The 17,761-nt window shown below is 41.7% G+C and overlaps 1 protein-coding gene across 1 annotated transcript; it reads right to left on the reverse strand.

Moving 5' to 3' along the window:
• Positions 1 to 12,686: 12,686 nt before the first annotated feature.
• On the reverse strand, positions 12,687 to 16,942 carry SSTR1 (somatostatin receptor 1). Its single transcript, XM_035327935.1, has 2 exons — positions 16,708 to 16,942; positions 12,687 to 16,565 (listed from the first exon to the last, which is right to left on the reverse strand). Exons 1-2 carry the CDS (start codon positions 16,910 to 16,912, stop codon positions 15,169 to 15,171), a joined length of 1,602 nt encoding a protein of 533 aa, XP_035183826.1. The 5' UTR covers positions 16,913 to 16,942; the 3' UTR covers positions 12,687 to 15,168.
• Between the last annotated feature and the right edge of the window lie 819 nt (positions 16,943 to 17,761).

Consider the following 17,761-nt stretch of genomic DNA (forward strand, 5'->3'; position numbering starts at 1 on the left):
AGAAGGGCCAACATGGGTACACAGCATGCGAATCCTGCTCTTTTCTGAAATCTTGTTTTCCATGGAGTCCCTTGAGAGCAAGGAAAGAAGGATTCACCCTTTGTGCCCCTTTCTCAACGAGGTAAATACTTCCTCTGTGATTTCCCTTCGGAATTTCCCATAAAGCAGCTTTCCTCTTGGACACACCACTTGCTGTCTGTGCAGCTCAGAGTGCTGATGCTCACTACCTATTGTTAGTGTTGATTTTCAATTAAAGTGGTAATGCTAAATATTGATTCAAGTTTTTCTGAGTGCAGTAAGACACAGGAGCTCATCCAAGCCTTTTGGGGTGCATGGAAGGGAGGGAAATATTTTCTTCCTTTAAGAGTATGTTAAAGTTGAATATGTCTTTTTCTAAGCTGCCTTTCCAAGCTGCTGTTTTTTTTCTTCTATTTTCTCTCTTCCTCCCTTCAGAGCTGACCTGACCCTTTGACTACTTTCATTTTGTGACTTTCCTTTTGAATTTGGAGAACTCTGTTTCAAACAATAAAGTGCATTATTGCCTATTTTTCCTGCAAGCAAAGACTTGATGATTTATCTGGTATAAACTTCTGCTACGGATAAAGTTTGACATAGTGTGGATATTTTTTTCCCTCTCTCTAGTTTTAATGATGATAGTCTGTAGCCTTCTGGGAGACAGCCTTTTGCTTTTCTTAAGGGTATCCCAGACATCTGTGAACCATGAGTCTGTCTATAGCTATAAATTCCACTTTATTGTGACAGGAATTAAATCCAGCTAGGTCAGAATACTAGTCAGTACAAAGATATCTCACAATTTGCATACTTTTTTAATCCGTTTATCTGACATTTGTGTTACAGAAGGCAAGCGTTTTTCAGCTTCAATAAGCGGTTGATTCGACGTTGCAATGTGCACAGATATGGAAAATGACTAAGCCACTAATGCCTTTCCTCTTAATACTGTTTCTGTTACCATCACTGTAAGTGATCTGTTCCAGGGCACAGTGTGCTCCATGCTTCTACAAGGGGCTCCATAAGCGAGTAGCAGGGAGACTAAGATGAGTGAGAGCATCCCCAAGTTATTGTTTCTATGCTTTCCCTTTTTCCCACATATCAGATAGTGGAACTCCTAATTGGATGGTACAACTGCTCAGGTACATTTTTCTAAGCTCTAGAAATACTCAGATTCTCTGTTTCAGGAGTCTGATCAAGCACACATCTAAGTGCTGACCTACGTGCCTGTTGCTGACTACTTTTTTTTTTTTTTTTTTTTTTTTTTTTTGGCATCTCTCGGGATTTGACTCCATCTATTCAGTTAAAATGCACAAGTTCATGCCCTTACAAACCACTTGCCTGCCTCATCATATTATTTTCATTTCATTCTTTGCATTGGCTTCCTGTGAAATCACGTAAGGATTTCAGAATTCTTTGTCTTACACTTGAGGTTCAGCATTAAGCATTAGATCATCCTTTTAGACACATGTCTAAAGGGCTACACAAAGATTCTGTTGTTTTCCCTGGTCTGTAATTTGACTCAGTTGAAAGGAGATTATTTTGCATTATTTTCGTCTAGACTCACCTACTCTTCTAATGGAGAGAAATATGCACATGCAGATAACAATTAATCTCATTTTAGAATAGAAGCTGAAAACAGGACCAATGAATTGCATCCTAAAAGTACCATTTCTCTACATCAGCTGAAAAGACAGCCTAGGGATCCTGCTTGGATTTAAATGACCGTAAAACACAGATCTAAAATTAAATCAGAAAAATCAGCAAAGCCAGGTCTCTAGCTGTGCAAGTCACTTTTCTAAAAACAAGCTCACAGTCTTGTGTCTCTTCAAAGCTAGATGGTCATAATTTCACCATAGCCACTATTGCTTTTACATACTATAGATTCCTGTTTTCTCTCTGTGGGCTGCTTTACCTTTTTTTTTTTTTTTTTTTTTTTTTTTTTTTTTTTTTTTTTTTTTTTTCAGCCAAGAGAATATAAAGCCAATAGCATTTGGATTTGGTTGACACCTGAATGCGTTTTAAATTCCTGAGCTGTCAGAGTACAAATTTCTCTTCCTTTTCTGTAATGGTTCAGACCAGGAAGTAGAGTGTTTGGGAGAAAGGATAAATTATTTTTACTTACCATTCGTAATTTAAATTGTGACTTCCTTTGGTAGGAAACCAATAGATAGCTGGCTTGTATCATGTACCGTTGGCTCATATCACAGTGATGAATCAGTTTTATGCTAGGCAGATTCATTGCAGGGTTTCCTATTTACATCCATACAAGGAGAATAAGTAAGGTCATAGTAAGTACAGATAACCATAACAACACTTATATTAAAAATGTCTAGTTATTAAATTGAATGCAACTTGCTTTTAATTCTTATTTAACAAAGTATGTAAAACATAATCAAATGTAAATATTTTTCCAAAACAGAGCAGAGATGGAGACAAATCTTGACCTGGTCCCTCATGTTACATACTACTCCTTTCACTCAAAATACATTATTTATATTATATAAGCATATTATATTTAATCTGTTTTTCCGTGCAGGAAAAACATCTTTTCATAATATTAAAACTATGTAAGTCACTATAAACATTGTGAGTTTTAGATTTGTATGGGGGATTTTAAGTGATCTAGTACTTTTACTTGTTGTTCTTTTTGGGTGGTTTGTTTAAATTGTAAATTTCCTAGGGGACTGAATGTAACAAAGTATTGCTAACAAAATAGTGGACACAAAAGTCTATGAGTCCACGTTTAAAAATGCGGATTTCTGCAAGGGGTAGGAATGTCCAAACCTCTCATGTATCAGTGGTCCATAAGGTGTGATCTGCTGCCAAGTATTAAATATAGTGTTTAGATTTCCTTAATTTCTCCAAAGATAGTTTGACTAATAGGCACATCATTTGTTGGCTGCACATTTTATTCATGAGTATATAATGTTTGTTTGTTTGTTTGTTTGTTTTTTAATGGTTTGTAATCATCAGATAATCAGAAATAAAATTTTAACTTTCCCAATTTTAAAAATAATATTCTATACTAATGATGGCTTGGTTAAGTGTGATATGGGACTAAAGTGAAAGCTAGAAGTGGATGTAGGCAAAATTCAAACATTCCGAGAACCTCCCTCCTTTTTTGAATGCAGTACAGCTTAACGAAGATTTCAAAATGAATGGATTCTGTGTTTCCCCCAGGAAGCATGATTTCCCATCACTTAATATTTTTCATATTTTCAAATCTCATTATCTTTTCTCATGTATCACATAGAGCTTAATCACTGATACATGTTAAGTTCCTTCTAGAAAAATATATTTTCCATTTTCAAAGGATGTGGATATTTATCAAGGCCGTAGAGTGCTGGTTCATGCATTTAACAGATATATAACCAACTTGAGGCAGCAACAGTAACCACTCTCCTGGTGCTTAAGTTAAACTTTATGTCTTTCCTTCTTCCTCCAACATAGATATAGCCTTGCCTTTCCCCTCTGGAGTTGCAGAGCTCTGGTACTGGAAGACATGAATGTGAATGGGGAGTCCAGCAAGCCTTCTTTTCTTTTTTTTGTATTGTAGACTTGAAGGACTGAAGGACCATGTCACCATAGTTGAGGTAGCTGAAGGCAGCAGCGGAGGCAGAGAAGGCGGAGACATGGTGGTGCTCCCACATTTGTAGTGTCCTGTCCCTCCTTCCACCTGCCAATCCTTCCACATTGCAAGTCTGAGGCAGAAGGATGGGGGAAAGTCAAACACTATTTTGTATTACTTGGATAAAGTAAAGAACAAGAATCCAGGGAGTGGAAGAGCTGGGGAGAAAGAGATAAGAAATTCAGGCAAGTATCCATCTTTAACCAGGATATATCCATCCTTAACATCCTCTTGTTGCATGTTTATTCAGGTATTTGTTGCTTAGAATGCAGTGGTCTGCAAACAAATAAAAATTTTCAGTCATCGAGCAAGGAAAAGCACATGGCCTGCGATATTTCAGCAAAGTGTGATTTGTTTTTTGGAACATAACCAGTATGTCTTGTGTTTTGGATTGATAAGAATGGTTTACACTGTTCCCTGGAACATAAGAACAGATAGTTTGTGTGAGATTAAAAGTCACCCAAATCAGTAATCCGTCTCTGACAATAGCAAATGCTTTTGGAAATAGAATAGGAAGGCTGACATCTGTAAGTGACACTTCTACTTGATACTCTACCAGGTTATAAAATAAGATTGAGACTGGGTATCATCGATGTCACACAGGGTAGACTTCCATCAGTTTGTCTAATAGAGTTTGGATCCTATTTATTACTTTTAGCATCCAACCATCCCGTATCAATTAACTGCACAATTAATTTACATGTGACATGAAAAAATAGACTCATTCATCTTCTCAATTTTCTATACCTTTGCTATGCACTCTTTCACTCAGCCAAGATGATGAGTCAATTTCCACTTTAAAAAAATATTCTATAGATCTGATGGTTTACTTATGTTTTTTTTTTTGCACCTTTTCTTATACTGCTGGATTCCTTGTGAAATATAAATTTAGAAACCAATGCAGGTATATTTCAGTTTTTTATGATAGCTTAACAGTTGTTTTTTTTTTTTAAATGAAGTTATGAAGAAAACCATTTTATTATTTTGACCACTGAGGAGAATGGTGCTGATGTTTTCATAGAATCATAGAATTATCTCTCTCTCTCTTTTCCCCAAATAATTTATGAGAAATTTGAGCTGAACAACTCCCCAGAGAGAGCCCTGTGGTTTCCAGCATGTTTCACCACCATCCATAGTACAGCTCTTTCATTACAGAATTACCTCTGAAGTCTTAGGGAAGCATCAGGCTCTGATGATGATTTTGTACTGGCCTTTATTGGATTTATACCAGAACAGCTACAAACTCTTCATTCTGGTGAAGTTCCACAGACACATCCTTCCCCCTTCTTTAAGAAAAAGGATAGTCCATAATGAACACAGACAATAAGATTTCACATTTTTTTCCCCTATGGCTATTTCTTCCTGAAACATTCTTAAATATGATCATCATTCATCAGCAGTGAGCACACTGGTTGTTTTCCTCCCCTACTGCATTTTCCATTTGTAGTTACTATGTCTTTAGGCAGATGTTCCTCGACATTTTTTGGTTTTGTCTGCTTTAAAAATTTACCATTTATTTGCTGAAGTTCATCGTTTCTTTTGTTTTCTTTATTTGTACTTGATTTCCACTCTAAATTAGGTACTTTTCTGTTGTGTAGTGTTTAAATTTTACTTTTAACTTAGGGGAAAGGGGCCTAGTAATGTCTTCTTTTGATATGTGTTAATCTGTTCCCCTACCATGAAATAGCTCATGAAATAGCCACCTGCAAGCTTTTACCTTTTTAGCTGTTCCTTTTAATTTCTTTTTCACAACCTCCTTAATTTATACCCAGTTCCCTGCTTTGAATGATATTTTTTTTATTCACTCAAAATTTTCATTTTTATGTTATTGTCAGTGTTCAGCCAAATATTACCCATGTCTTAGGACAAAATCAGGATCTTTTTCTCTTTTGTCAGCTGTCTAACCATTTATGCCAAGTAACAGTTATTAAAGATGTCTGTAATTTTAGGTACTAGTCAGTCTGCCATGATAGTAGTCCACACACCCACGCAAACATAAAAAAGCAGCCCCTTCCCCCTGTATTTTTTTTTAATTCTTCCCTCCTCAAAGAAGTAATAAGTTGTGTGTATGTGGTGCATGCAGTTTTTTCTCAGAATACAAGCTTCCTATATTTCTCAGCAATAACCTTTCCAACTCTGCAGTGCTAATGGCACTTAAAGTGAATTGATTCTCTTTCAATTATACCTAACCACTGAGATGATGAAGCAGATTCGGGTCCATTTGAAGCAACTCTGATATCCTAAGAAAATACTTAGTCATAACAACATATGTGTTAGTCTTCTTAAGTAAAACAAAGTTGGTTTTCAATCTTTTCTAGATTCTGAAGCTTAAAAGGATGAGAAGACAATACAGTACAAGAGCATCAACCTGTTAATATGCAACATTCATCATGGTCTGCTCTGCCCTATACTCAGTGACATATTATTATGTATCTGAAGCTTTTACACCACAAGTCCTCTTTTGTTTGCCTATATATCAGTCGGACAGTACTGAGGAAGCTTTCATTACTTTCAGAAAAATTGTCCACGCTAATGCTGTTGAAACCCATTGCAATTCCATAAATCTAGTTTAGATCTCTCAAAAGAACATCCTACTAGCTCATTAGATAATGCCAACTTTGCTGCAGTAAAAGAATCTCAGAATCACAGAATCATCTAGGTTGGAAGAGACCTCCAAGATCACCGAGTCCAACCTCTGACCTAACAAGTCCTCCACTAAACCATATCCCTAAGCTCTACATCTAAATGTCTTTTAAAGACCTCCAGGGATGGTGACTCAACCACTTCCCTGGGCAGCCCATTCCAATGCCTAACAACCCTTTCAGTAAAGTTGTTCCTAACATCCAACCTAAACCTCCCCTGGCGCAATTTTAGCCTATTCCCCCTCGTCCTGTCACCAGGCACATGGGAGAATAGACCAACCCCCACCTCGCTACAGCCTCCTTTAAGGTAGCTGTAGAGTGCAGTAAGGTCACCCCTGAGCCTCCTCTTCTCCAGGCTAAACAGTCCCAGCTCCCTCAGCTGCTCCTCGTAAGACTTGTTCTCCAGACCCCTCACCAGCTTCGTAGCCCTTCTCTGGACTCTCTCGAGCACCTCCATGTCCTTCTTGTAGTGAGGGGCCCAAAACTGAACACAGTACTCGAGGTGTGGCCTCACCAGAGCCGAGTACAGGGGGACAATCACTTCCCTGGACCTGCTGGCCACGCTGTTTCTTATACAAGCCAGGATGCTGCTGGCCTTCTTGGCCGCCTGAGCACACTGCTGGCTCATATTCAGCCATCTGACAACCACTACTCCCAGGTCCTTCTCTGCCAGGCAGCTTTCTAACCACACATCTCCCAGCCTGTAGCTCTGTTTGGGGTTGTTGTGCCCCAGGTGCAGGACCCGGCACTTGGCCTTGTTGAACTTCATACCGTTGGCCTCGGCCCATCGGTCCAGCCTCTCCAGATCCTCCTGCAGAGCCTTCCCACCCTCGAGCAGATCGACACACGCACCTAACTTGGTGTCGTCTGCAAACTTGCTGAGGGTGCACTCGATCCCCTCGTCCAGATCATTGATAAAGATATTAAAGAGAACTGGCCCCATTACCGAGCCCTGGGGGACTCCACTAGTGACCGGCCTCCAACTGGATTTGACTCCATTCACTACAACTCTCTGGGCCCGGCCATCCAGCCAGTTTTTAACCCAAGGAAGCATTCTACTTAAAGGTTCTCAAATGAGTACACAGAAACCTGAAATCCTCTAAATTAGATAAACCATTTGGGGAATGCAGCTCTAACTTCATGCTAAACAAAGTTCAGAGTTTCAAGGTCTGTGGAGAGGAATATGCGAACATTACATTTTATTCTTAAGAGCATGTATTTCTCTTATGGAAAATAGTTTTCACAGCTATAGCATTGAAGATGATTTTAAAGTAAGAAATTGTGCAAATCTCATTATATGATGGTGATAGAGAAGATAATATGTTGCTACATTCCATTTCTGTCCTGTTGAAGTAGAGTTCTTGTGCTCAGCAAAAAATTGATAAGACTTTTTTTTTTTTTTTTCCTTCTATTTAAAGGGAAAGAAAATAGCCCATGAAATTCAAAGCACTGGAATAATCAACAGTAAATTAACATTAAAAAAAATCTGTTATCTGTTTTCAGCATTGCTTTCCTAAGTTTCTAGTAATTTCATAAAGTACTTACATTGTGACTTAGTTTTTAGATAAATACCTAGTTACTTTCTAACTTTCAAAAGCAACAGCCAGCTTTGAAAATAGCAGCTGACATAAAAAACAGAACTTCATCCTTTTTGCTGAACTGAAAATTCATGTATCTTCCATACCCGAAACAATCTAAATTAATGATGTGAAAGAGCTAAATCCTACTTTATAACTCTTGTACTGGACCTTTTTTAAAAATATTTTTATTTTTTCTTTCTCCTCTCTCTCTTTTCTTAGTTAAATGACCTTTCCTGGACATCACACACTGGCTTTTTCTCTATTTCAGATTCCCTCTTTCAGAGGCTCTGTGCACTACTCTTCAGTGCTTAGTGGTGGTAAGATATCCAACAATTCTGCCTTCTTTCATGTCCATTCTCCCTGAATATCGCAACAATCATTTGCCCCACTGTAAACATACCTGGAATGTTCTGCTTTTTCTTATACAGCACTTATAAAACACCACAACCTTTCCATCTCCTTTTCCACCTTTAACAACAGAAACAGCAACTGGGAGAGTTAAAACCCCACCTTTCCCTACATCTATGAAAATTTCATATGTAGTCACCTGAGACACCAGTCCCATCACTCTTCTGCATGGTTAACTGATGAGTATTTTGTACCATCCTATAGTATCACAAGCAGTAGCAACTAAGATTCAATTTCTTCTGGTCTCATCATGTGACCCGTTAACGTCTACTGATCTAAAAATTAAAACAAAATATCTGTCAGAAAAATCTATTCTCTATGCTTCTCATCTTTCCTTTCATTGAATTTTCTTTTGTTCATTCATTTGGTCTTCAATTGATTTGTGTAATTAATTTGCATGAATCTAAGGCATGAACCTGGGATCAGACAGGTCTTTAGCTGGTGTAGCTCTTCAAAGCATCACTGAAATGAGTTATTGATAGTCACCAAGAGTAGGTAAATAAGCATATTTTCTTATGAAGACACTCAATTTATAGAAATAATAGAAAATGGTATAAGAAATACAAGGCATTGGATAATAAACTTGTTTTAATACCAAAGTTGTTCTACTTTTTCAAGAAGACATATATATAGCTCCTTTAAAAAAAAGGTGTTTTACAATATTGTACAGTCAGTTTAACTTCTAGAAGCATCTTTTCTTTTCTGTGACCAAATGATATAAACAACAATTCTGATGCAATGTTAAGAAAATAAACTCACTAACACCAGTATTGATTTTCTGCTTGGTAAGCCAGCGCTTTTCAAATTTTTCTTTTATCCATGACTTGTCTCTTATTGACTGGATAGAGGGGCAAGATCCATCTATGTCTGTATTTAACAGAAGCCAGAGGGCAAGGAGATCCTTAGCCTTTAGCCAGTATGCTGATAGACAAGGTGCTTTTGTATTCAGGTGCAACGTATTATAACCTATTTAACCTAACTAATTAAGAAACCAAATCAAAGCCTCGCTTAGTTTCCAGGTTTAGGCCTCAGATGGAGATGCTTACATTATCCTAGCTGAGGCAAGGCATGGTTGGTCCATGTAGAAGGTGTGAGGTGCTACAGTGCTGGGCACCTGCAATGCTCTGTGTGTGTTAGCAAGCTCCAAACCGTCTGAATATCAAATAGATATCTCCATATATACCCACTCCAGTTCTTATCCAAATGTTTTTCCTCCAAGAGCTTTTTCTCCTACCATCTCCAATCTTTCCAGCAATGGACTCACCTCTGCAGCAAAACTGAGACTTCAGTTTTCCTCTACACATCAGACTAGCATGAAAAAAAAAAAAAAAGACCTTTTTCAACCTAAATGATTCTATGAAATAAATGATTTGATATTTTAAGTAGTAAAACAGCACTACCTAATTGTCCAGAAATTCTAATTGGAATTTTATTGATCATGAGCTCCTTCATAACCTTCATAACATCTTAATCCACCCCTTTTGGTCTAACAGACCAAATTGAACAATTATGCATTATTGCAAGCTACATGTATATTACATACTTGCTTTGTACATTTGTGTCTCGTTTTGAACTATTCCAGATGACATATGAACCTGCTGTTGTAAATGTGCGTGTGATTACCAGTCCTGCATGAAATGGATGAACCCCAGTCCCCTGACTTGCCTCAGTCTGTCAGCAGCAACGTTACTCAGCATCTTCAGCTCTGCCAAGTACAGGGCACTGCAGCACCCTTGCAGAAGCTCACAGCCTCCCCCTCTGTTGGCATACCTACTTTTATGACTGGCGAGGCTCCTACATACAGAAAACAGCACTGTCAGCAGCAGTGAAAAGTGAGCTAATACAAATCAGTTACAGTCATCATCACAATGAACAGCAGGTCCCAAGCTATAAATGTGTGATTCTGAGCTGTCCTCCAACCCTCATATGCTATGCATCTTGGCACTTTCATCTTACCCTTTCTACTTAGGAAGCTCAATAACCCACAGAGATACCCTGCAGTGTTACTCATGTTTCATAGCATAAAAACCCATGCAGAGAAGTGTTTTGTTGTTGTTGTTGTTGTTTTGTTTTGTTTTGTTTTTGGAAAAAGAGTGAATAGAATGGGCCTTTTGTACATTAATAGTGCTTTCAAGGTGACTCTACCTGCCATAGAAATGATAAGCATATAATGACAAATGTATTCGGTCCAGATGGGAGATGAAACCCATATATTTCAGGTAGGACCCATCATCCTGCTGTTTCTGATTCATGGCTGCCTACTACTATGCTAAAACCAGATTTTAGGGTTTTGGTGAAGCAGGGTTGGAAGGGGCTGGGCATAGAGAGATTTCATTGAAAAGCATCTTGTGAACACCGTACTTAGTTTGTAGCTGTCTAGTGAAACACTTCGAAATGCTCTCTGTTTCACCTGTTCTTTTTTATTTCTCTCTACAAAATATAATATTTTGAAAATATTCTCAAAGATAAATTTAATTAGTAAATTACCTTTTCTTCCTGTGGCTTTGCTTGCAGTCACTGGTCCAACAAGGCTCTGTGTTAAAGAAGACGGAAGTGCTGAATACATAATGCAGTAAAAATATTTTATTCTCCTCTAGAGATTCACAATTAACATTTTGTATGTAGCCCTGGAGTCAAGTAAGGATTCTAGGGGAGGAAATATAGAACACTGGACTGATTTTTTTTTCTTGACTATTTTTTTCTATTTGTTGTTGGTGTTGTTTTTTATTTACATTTGCTTATTGTTGTTTGTTTTGTTATTTTTTTTTTTAATACACTAATTTACACATTACTGTTCTGGAAACATGACAGAGAAAAGTCAAATCCTACGTAAATCACTCATCAGAGATCATTTTATTTCAGTAACATTAAGCCTACTGATAAAGTTATGATGCTGATCTTAGGAAACTGGTTAACATAGAATATATGGACAAATGGCCATGAAGTTGATACAGCATGCAAGATTACGTTTGATATGCAGACTTGCAGTTTTTAAAATACAACCAGAAATCCATTTTATTCTGATACAAAACCATTTTATCCCAACACAATGGGAATCTGGCATTTCAGAAACGCACACATCACTTTCAGAAATCTGATGCTTCTTCTCTGTGCAGAAATCAGATGGATTTTTTCAGTGTTAAATGCAAAAAGGTATACTGCGTGATGTTCTCTGCTGTGAGGGTCATCTCAGAAAGGAGAGGATCTACCTGTGGCCATCACTCTTTTCATCTAGAGCTGAGATATGAAGAGCCAGTTTGCTCCAAGCCCACTGTCTGCAGGCAGCAGTTAGCCCTAGGATGATGAGATGTGTCTTCTTGGATGCCCTTCTAGATCTAATCATGCTTCCTGGGGAGTAGTTTCCCTCTTGCTCTTCTTTGAGTGGGAAAATGCTGCAGAAGTATTGGGTGTATGTGCTAGGAAAATCCATGTGAAGGCCATTCTCTCCTTGTACCAGGGGAAATACCACTGCATGTTATCCAGAGCTGTCATACTGTTTTGTGTAGGTCTTAGGCTAAACAAAGAATGGGAAAAGTTGCTTAGGTTTCAGTGATGTGTATAATGTTGAAGTATTTTTTAAATATTAAACTCAAAGGGAAAATAGAGCAACACACCACTGGTTATAAGTTATGGTTTACCTAGTTGTAAATTAATTACATTACAGTATAAAGGGACAAAATTTCACCAAGAAACATTGTGCTGTACTGTTTTTTTTTTGTTTGTTTTTTTTTTTTTTTTTTTTTTTTTTTTGGTGAATTAAGCATAAATTCAAATAATTTCCATGTACAATCTTAAGAATTATTTGCAATTTTTGAAAGTATTAAAGAGTTCTCTTTGTTTTCTGGTATACTACACTATTTCAGAAGGACAACTTACTTTCTGGTAGGTATGTTCGACTGGATAGAATAATATAGAACAAACTTTTTCTTCCAAAGGAAATCAAGAGTGATTTACAGCATTTGATCACCTCTCCCACTGCCAAAGTCAAACTAAACTCAGGGTGAAAGGAAGAACTGTTAATTTAGGATAAGCAGGTTTTGTTTCCAAACTGAAACCACGCGGCGTGATTTAGCAAGGAGTCAGACCAGCACTGCTGGCTGCAAGTGAACCAGGGCATCTCTGTGAAGGAAAGCCTGCCATCTACTGTGTCACCGACAGCCTCTGCTGCAGCAGCTGGGTAGTTTGCCAAGTACAATCACCAACCCTCTTCAGTCTGCCTGGGAGAACTAAAATTAAAGTGCATGTGCTGGCAGGTGTACAGAAATCCATAACATTTTTGTTTAAAGGCAAAATCAGGAAAAGGAAAAAAAAAAAAAAGGCAATAAAACCAGGCTCAACTTCTCATCAAAGCTGTTTGGAATCACTGCTTCTTCACTTTTACCTCATAGTGTCTAATGTTAAACAAATCCAGCAATAGAAAGTAGACAAATTCTTTATTTAGTCTAACCGTACATAACAGCATGCCTAGATGAGAGAGAGAGAGAGATTTATACTGTTTTAAAGAGATTGTGAGTGAGATTTTAAGTGAGGCTCTACAAATAGCACCGTGTGGTATCATGGGGCATTTGACTGTTTTGACAGATGTTTGGTTTCTGTGAAAAGTTAAATAAGCTTATAGAGAGATTTAGTCCTTTTTCCCCCCCATATGCGCATGGAAATCATTAGCAAAGCTAATATTTGCATGTTTTCTTTAAGTGAGGTCCATTGAGAAGTAAAAGAAAAGAAACTACAATTGTTAAAGCTTTTCACAAAATATTTTAATAAGGATGTAACAGCTTCCACATTAGCAATTTTTAACCTAAAAGGGCTGACTCACAGCCCATTGAAGTGAACTAGGATCTTTTATCTCATTTCGATGGGCTTTGAATCAGACAACTTTGAAATACTAAATTTATACATTCATTTAACAGTATCTAATTTTTGGTGAAAGAAATGTACAAAGTAGTCTCCTGCTTTTTGCTGCTGAGAAAAGTTGAAGGGTACAATTTGACAAGAACCTGCAGTAAGTCCACCACCCTGAGTGCTAGATGCCTCTACAGCCAGCCTTACACTTAACACTGCGTGCACTTCTTTAGCACTGTAGCTCCCAGCACAGGGATATGGGTGTGTTGCTACTGGAGATTTTTTTCCGGTCTTTTGCTTCAGACTGTCAGTAGCTATAATTAATACTCTCTGTGCTCGAGAAGTGATTTGTCACAACTACCAGGTCACCTGCCACTCTGTGACATTGTCAATACAGGTGATAGAAAACAAACAAAAAAACATTATCTGCTTGTTTTAACACACTTTGTACTGATTCTTGCATCTGGGATAAGGGGAGCAGGGAGAGAAGGTTTTGTTTAATCAGCTCTCATTTATCAAACAAGAAATCTTCATTCACATATATGAAAAATGTTACTTCATAAGAGAGAAAGAGGGAAAATTCAAGATTTTTTTTTTTTTTTTTTTTTTTTTTTCTGGGGGAGACAGTGTAGATGAGCGTATTAGAAAAAGTTACAACCTTTTTCTCTGAAAAGGAGCCTTCTTGAGCATCACCCATTTTAAATGCACTCTTGCAGGTAGCCACCACAGACATAAGTACACAGTATAAATTGCTTCAGAGAAACACGTTCACAACACAGTGACAAGAATCAAATAATAAAAAAAATCAAATAAAAAGACATCTGGCACACACTAAAAACAACAGTTCTGAGAAATGAAACATTATGAAGCTCTGGGCCAGTATATTACATTGGCAATGTATGATAAACATGTTTTATCTTTCTTTTAGTGCAACAGAAGAAACAGGAGCTAGGGTAATAGCTATTGTCAAACAGCTACTTTTCTGTCAAGTATTAGTTTAAGAGCCTAATGGAGATTTTGAATGAATTCCCCTTTTTTCCATGTAGGCTAAAGTGACATTGCAGCCACCCAGGTCATTCAGAACTGTCTCAGCTCCCTTCATTGCCGTTTCATGGCTAATGGAGCAGTCACAAGACAATAACTTCACAGTCTAGCGCTCCCCTTAAACTTTATTATTTGTACACTTTATTGGATGTATGGACACATTCACACATCCCCCGGCTCAAGGCTCCCTCCTGCCCCCAGCTCAGTGCTCCGCTCCCCGTGGGTCACGGGACCACTTATCTCCTGTTATCAGCAGCCGGCTGTGCAGCTCTGAAGCACAGCAAAGAAGCAGCTTTCCTTCTGAAGACTTTTTCTGTTCTGCTTTCTCTGAGAGCAGCACAGAGAGCCCAAGCCCCAGGGAGGTGGGAGCTGTCTGCAAAGCAGAAGACATCTCCGTGATTACGCTGCTCCTTTTCTTAGGGCCTTTTTTTCCCCTCTTTTATTGTTTTTCCCCCTGGGAAGGCAGAGAGAGGCTGCTAACAGGGCCAGGTGTGCACAGGGGGGACTTTTCCCAGTGTTTCTGCTCTCTGAAGGGCAGGTGCATACCAGTAGATGCTGAGCAGGGCTGCCGTTGATCAGGGGGGTCTGAGCCAGACTGCTGGGACTTGACTGGGGCAAGCTCTGCTCAGTGGCAGCGGGGTCCCACCAGCCGAGGGGGAGGAGGAGGGGGACCTATACAAAAGGGGACAGTCACTGTGGGACCTGCACAGCCACTCATCAGACACAGAGAGGGGTGGCAGAGCCCGGCTGCCAGAGCCTAAGCCGAGTGCGGCAGTTTACTAAGGGGGTGTCAAAGCATCAGCAAATGCACCCACTCTCATGGGAGGCAGGCAGGGGGGATGGGGCAGCACACCGAGGACATGGGGTTTTCTTTGCTCCCTCTTGTGCCAAAAGCTGCTGTCGGTGGGCTGGACCAAAACCCCCTCCCTCCCGGCCTCCCCGTGCCACAGCCCTGGCCTCGCTCACCCTCCTGCTGGGGGCAGTGTGGGGGCGGTGGGGCAGGAATGCTTCCTCAGAGGGTGGTAATCCTGGAGGTGCAAGTGCCATTCCTGTACATGCTCCCTGACTCCAAGTTGTCCGGGGGAAAGTCCTCCACGCTGTATGCCCTGCTCTTGAGGGCAGTGGCATAGTAGTCGATGGGTTCCTCTGCAGCATTGTCCATCCAGCTGAGGCAGAGCAGCCGCTGGAAGGACCGCTTGAAATTGTCCGAGAGAAAGCCATAGAGGATGGGGTTGGCACAGCTGTTGGCATAGCCCAAGATGACAGAGAGCTGGCTGATGGTGGCATCATCCTGCTCTACAAAGACGTTGACCAGCTGCACGATGTAGAAGGGCATCCAGCAGATGACGAAGACCATCACCACCATCATGACCATGAGAGTGATCTTGCGCTCTGAGCGTTTGCGCTGCTGCCAGCCGGCCTTCAGGGCCACCATGCGCATCTTGGCAATGATGAGGATGTAGCAGAGGCAGATGGCCACTACAGGCAGCAAGAAGCCCATCAGAAAGGTGTAGACCACAAAGACCACGAGCCACCTCTGGGTGGGCTCTGGCATGAGCATGTTGCAAGCCACCGTTCCATCACTGTTGGCCGCTGTGTTGGAGAAGATGATGATGGGTAGGATGATGAGGATGGAAAGCACCCAAACGCCCAGATTGACCATCTTAGCCACAGTGGGCCGGCGGTACCTCGCCGCCTTGATGGGGTGCACCACAGCAATATAGCGATCCACGCTGAGCACGGTCAGGCAGTAGATGCTGGTGAACATGTTGATGGCGTCTACGCTGAGCACCAGGCGGCAGAGCAGCGAGCCAAAGGGCCAGTGGTGCAGCAGGGTGGAGGTGACCAGGAAGGGGACGCTGAGCATCAGCAGCTCGTCTGCAATGGCCAAGTTGAGTATGTAGATGTTGGTGGCCGTCTTCATCTTGGCATAGCGCAGGATCACGTAGATGACCATGGAGTTGCCGCACAGCCCCACCAGGCACACCACGGAGTAGATGAATGAGATGAGGATGGCGCTGCCCTGAGACTCGCTCAGGGTGCTGTTCGGGGCGCCAGAGGAGTTCCTGCCGCCCGAGTCCATGCCCCCCGCCGCCGCCTCCTCCAAGGCGCCGCCGGCTCCTCCGCCGCCGCTGTCGCTGCCGCCGCTGTCGCTGCCTGCACCGCCCGGGAGCCTGGTGCAGGTGCCATTGGGGAGCATCCTCTGCCCGGACCTCCCCGCTCCCGGCTCAGAGCCGCAGGTTCCCGCCGCTCGCCGGGCGCAGCATCCCGGCGGGGCTCCCCGCGCCGCTGCCCCGGGGCGCTGGCATGGGGACGGACGGAGGCAGCCGCCGGCCCCGCTCGCTCCGAGCGGCAGCAATCGCTGCTCCCCGGCTGGTGAATGATTAATAGGCGGCGGCGCGTCACCGGCTACGAAAAGGAGGAGGGAAAGAAAAAAAAAACTGCGGGAGGAGACGTAAGTGGGTGTCCCTCCCCCCCCCACCCCCCCCCCCCCCATCCCCCCCCCCCCCGGCTGTCTTCTCCTGCCCCTCCGTGCTGCACTGCTCCCTACCTGCCACGGCACCTGGGTCTTGGCCAGGGACACCCCGGGCAGAGGGACCATGCCTCCGGCTTTGGGACAAAGCTTGTTCAGGGGTGGGTGGGCAGTGTTTCCTGGGCTGGCATGCTTCATCTCTGCACAGCTGCTGCAGCCGCACCATGCACGCTGCCCGCCCCATGGTGCACTGACTACACACCCCACAGCCTTTACCATACATGCACAACACTGCCTGAAACCAGAGATGCCTACACCTCCTCCTGCAGCCGTGCTGCTGCTCCACGCTCCCCACCTTGTCCTATCCCACCACAACCACCAGCCATCACACATTAACAGCATCCAATACCTTACAGCACTGCCCCCCAGCCCATGCTGTGGCCCAAACCTTGACCCATTCTCACACCCCCAGCACAACTTCTGCCCCTGTGCTTCTCACATCTAGGAGTGCAGGCACTAGCCTGCACACTACTGCTCACCGTTACTGTCTACACCGTGATGGTGCCAAGAACATACCAGCTATGCTGCCACACGAACACACCATCTGTCCACTCTTCTGTCCCCTCACATACCGCTTCTGCTCTCAGTGGCACTTCAAACTGAACCACCAGATTCTGTATCACCACTGCACATGCACACCCCTTAATACTGCACTTAAAACACTTGCATATCCCTGCTGGGGATGTGCACCACAAACTGCTTTTATACACTCATCTACACCATGCTGTTTCATATACACACCCCAATCCCAGACAATGACAATCAAAACCAACAGTTACTCATGCTGTCATCCCTAGACAGATGCCACTTCCTCACACACTTCATCAGCATCACCAGTTACAAACACATGTGAACACCAGCAGAATGTCCTGTTACTGCACCTCTACACCCTAGGCAAACATATTTGATCACCTTCACAAACACATCTCCCTACAGGCAATGTCTCTTATCTTCCTACGTGTTATCATTCAATGCAGAGTCTGTCCTTACATATTTGCACATAACCACTTAGCCAGCTTTCAAATACCACCACCACCTGCCCATTCTGTATTAGCTAGACACAGTTATTCAC

Source organism: Oxyura jamaicensis, chromosome 5 (genome assembly GCF_011077185.1).
Source record: "Oxyura jamaicensis isolate SHBP4307 breed ruddy duck chromosome 5, BPBGC_Ojam_1.0, whole genome shotgun sequence".
In the NCBI taxonomy this organism is placed as follows: Eukaryota; Metazoa; Chordata; class Aves; order Anseriformes; family Anatidae; genus Oxyura; species Oxyura jamaicensis.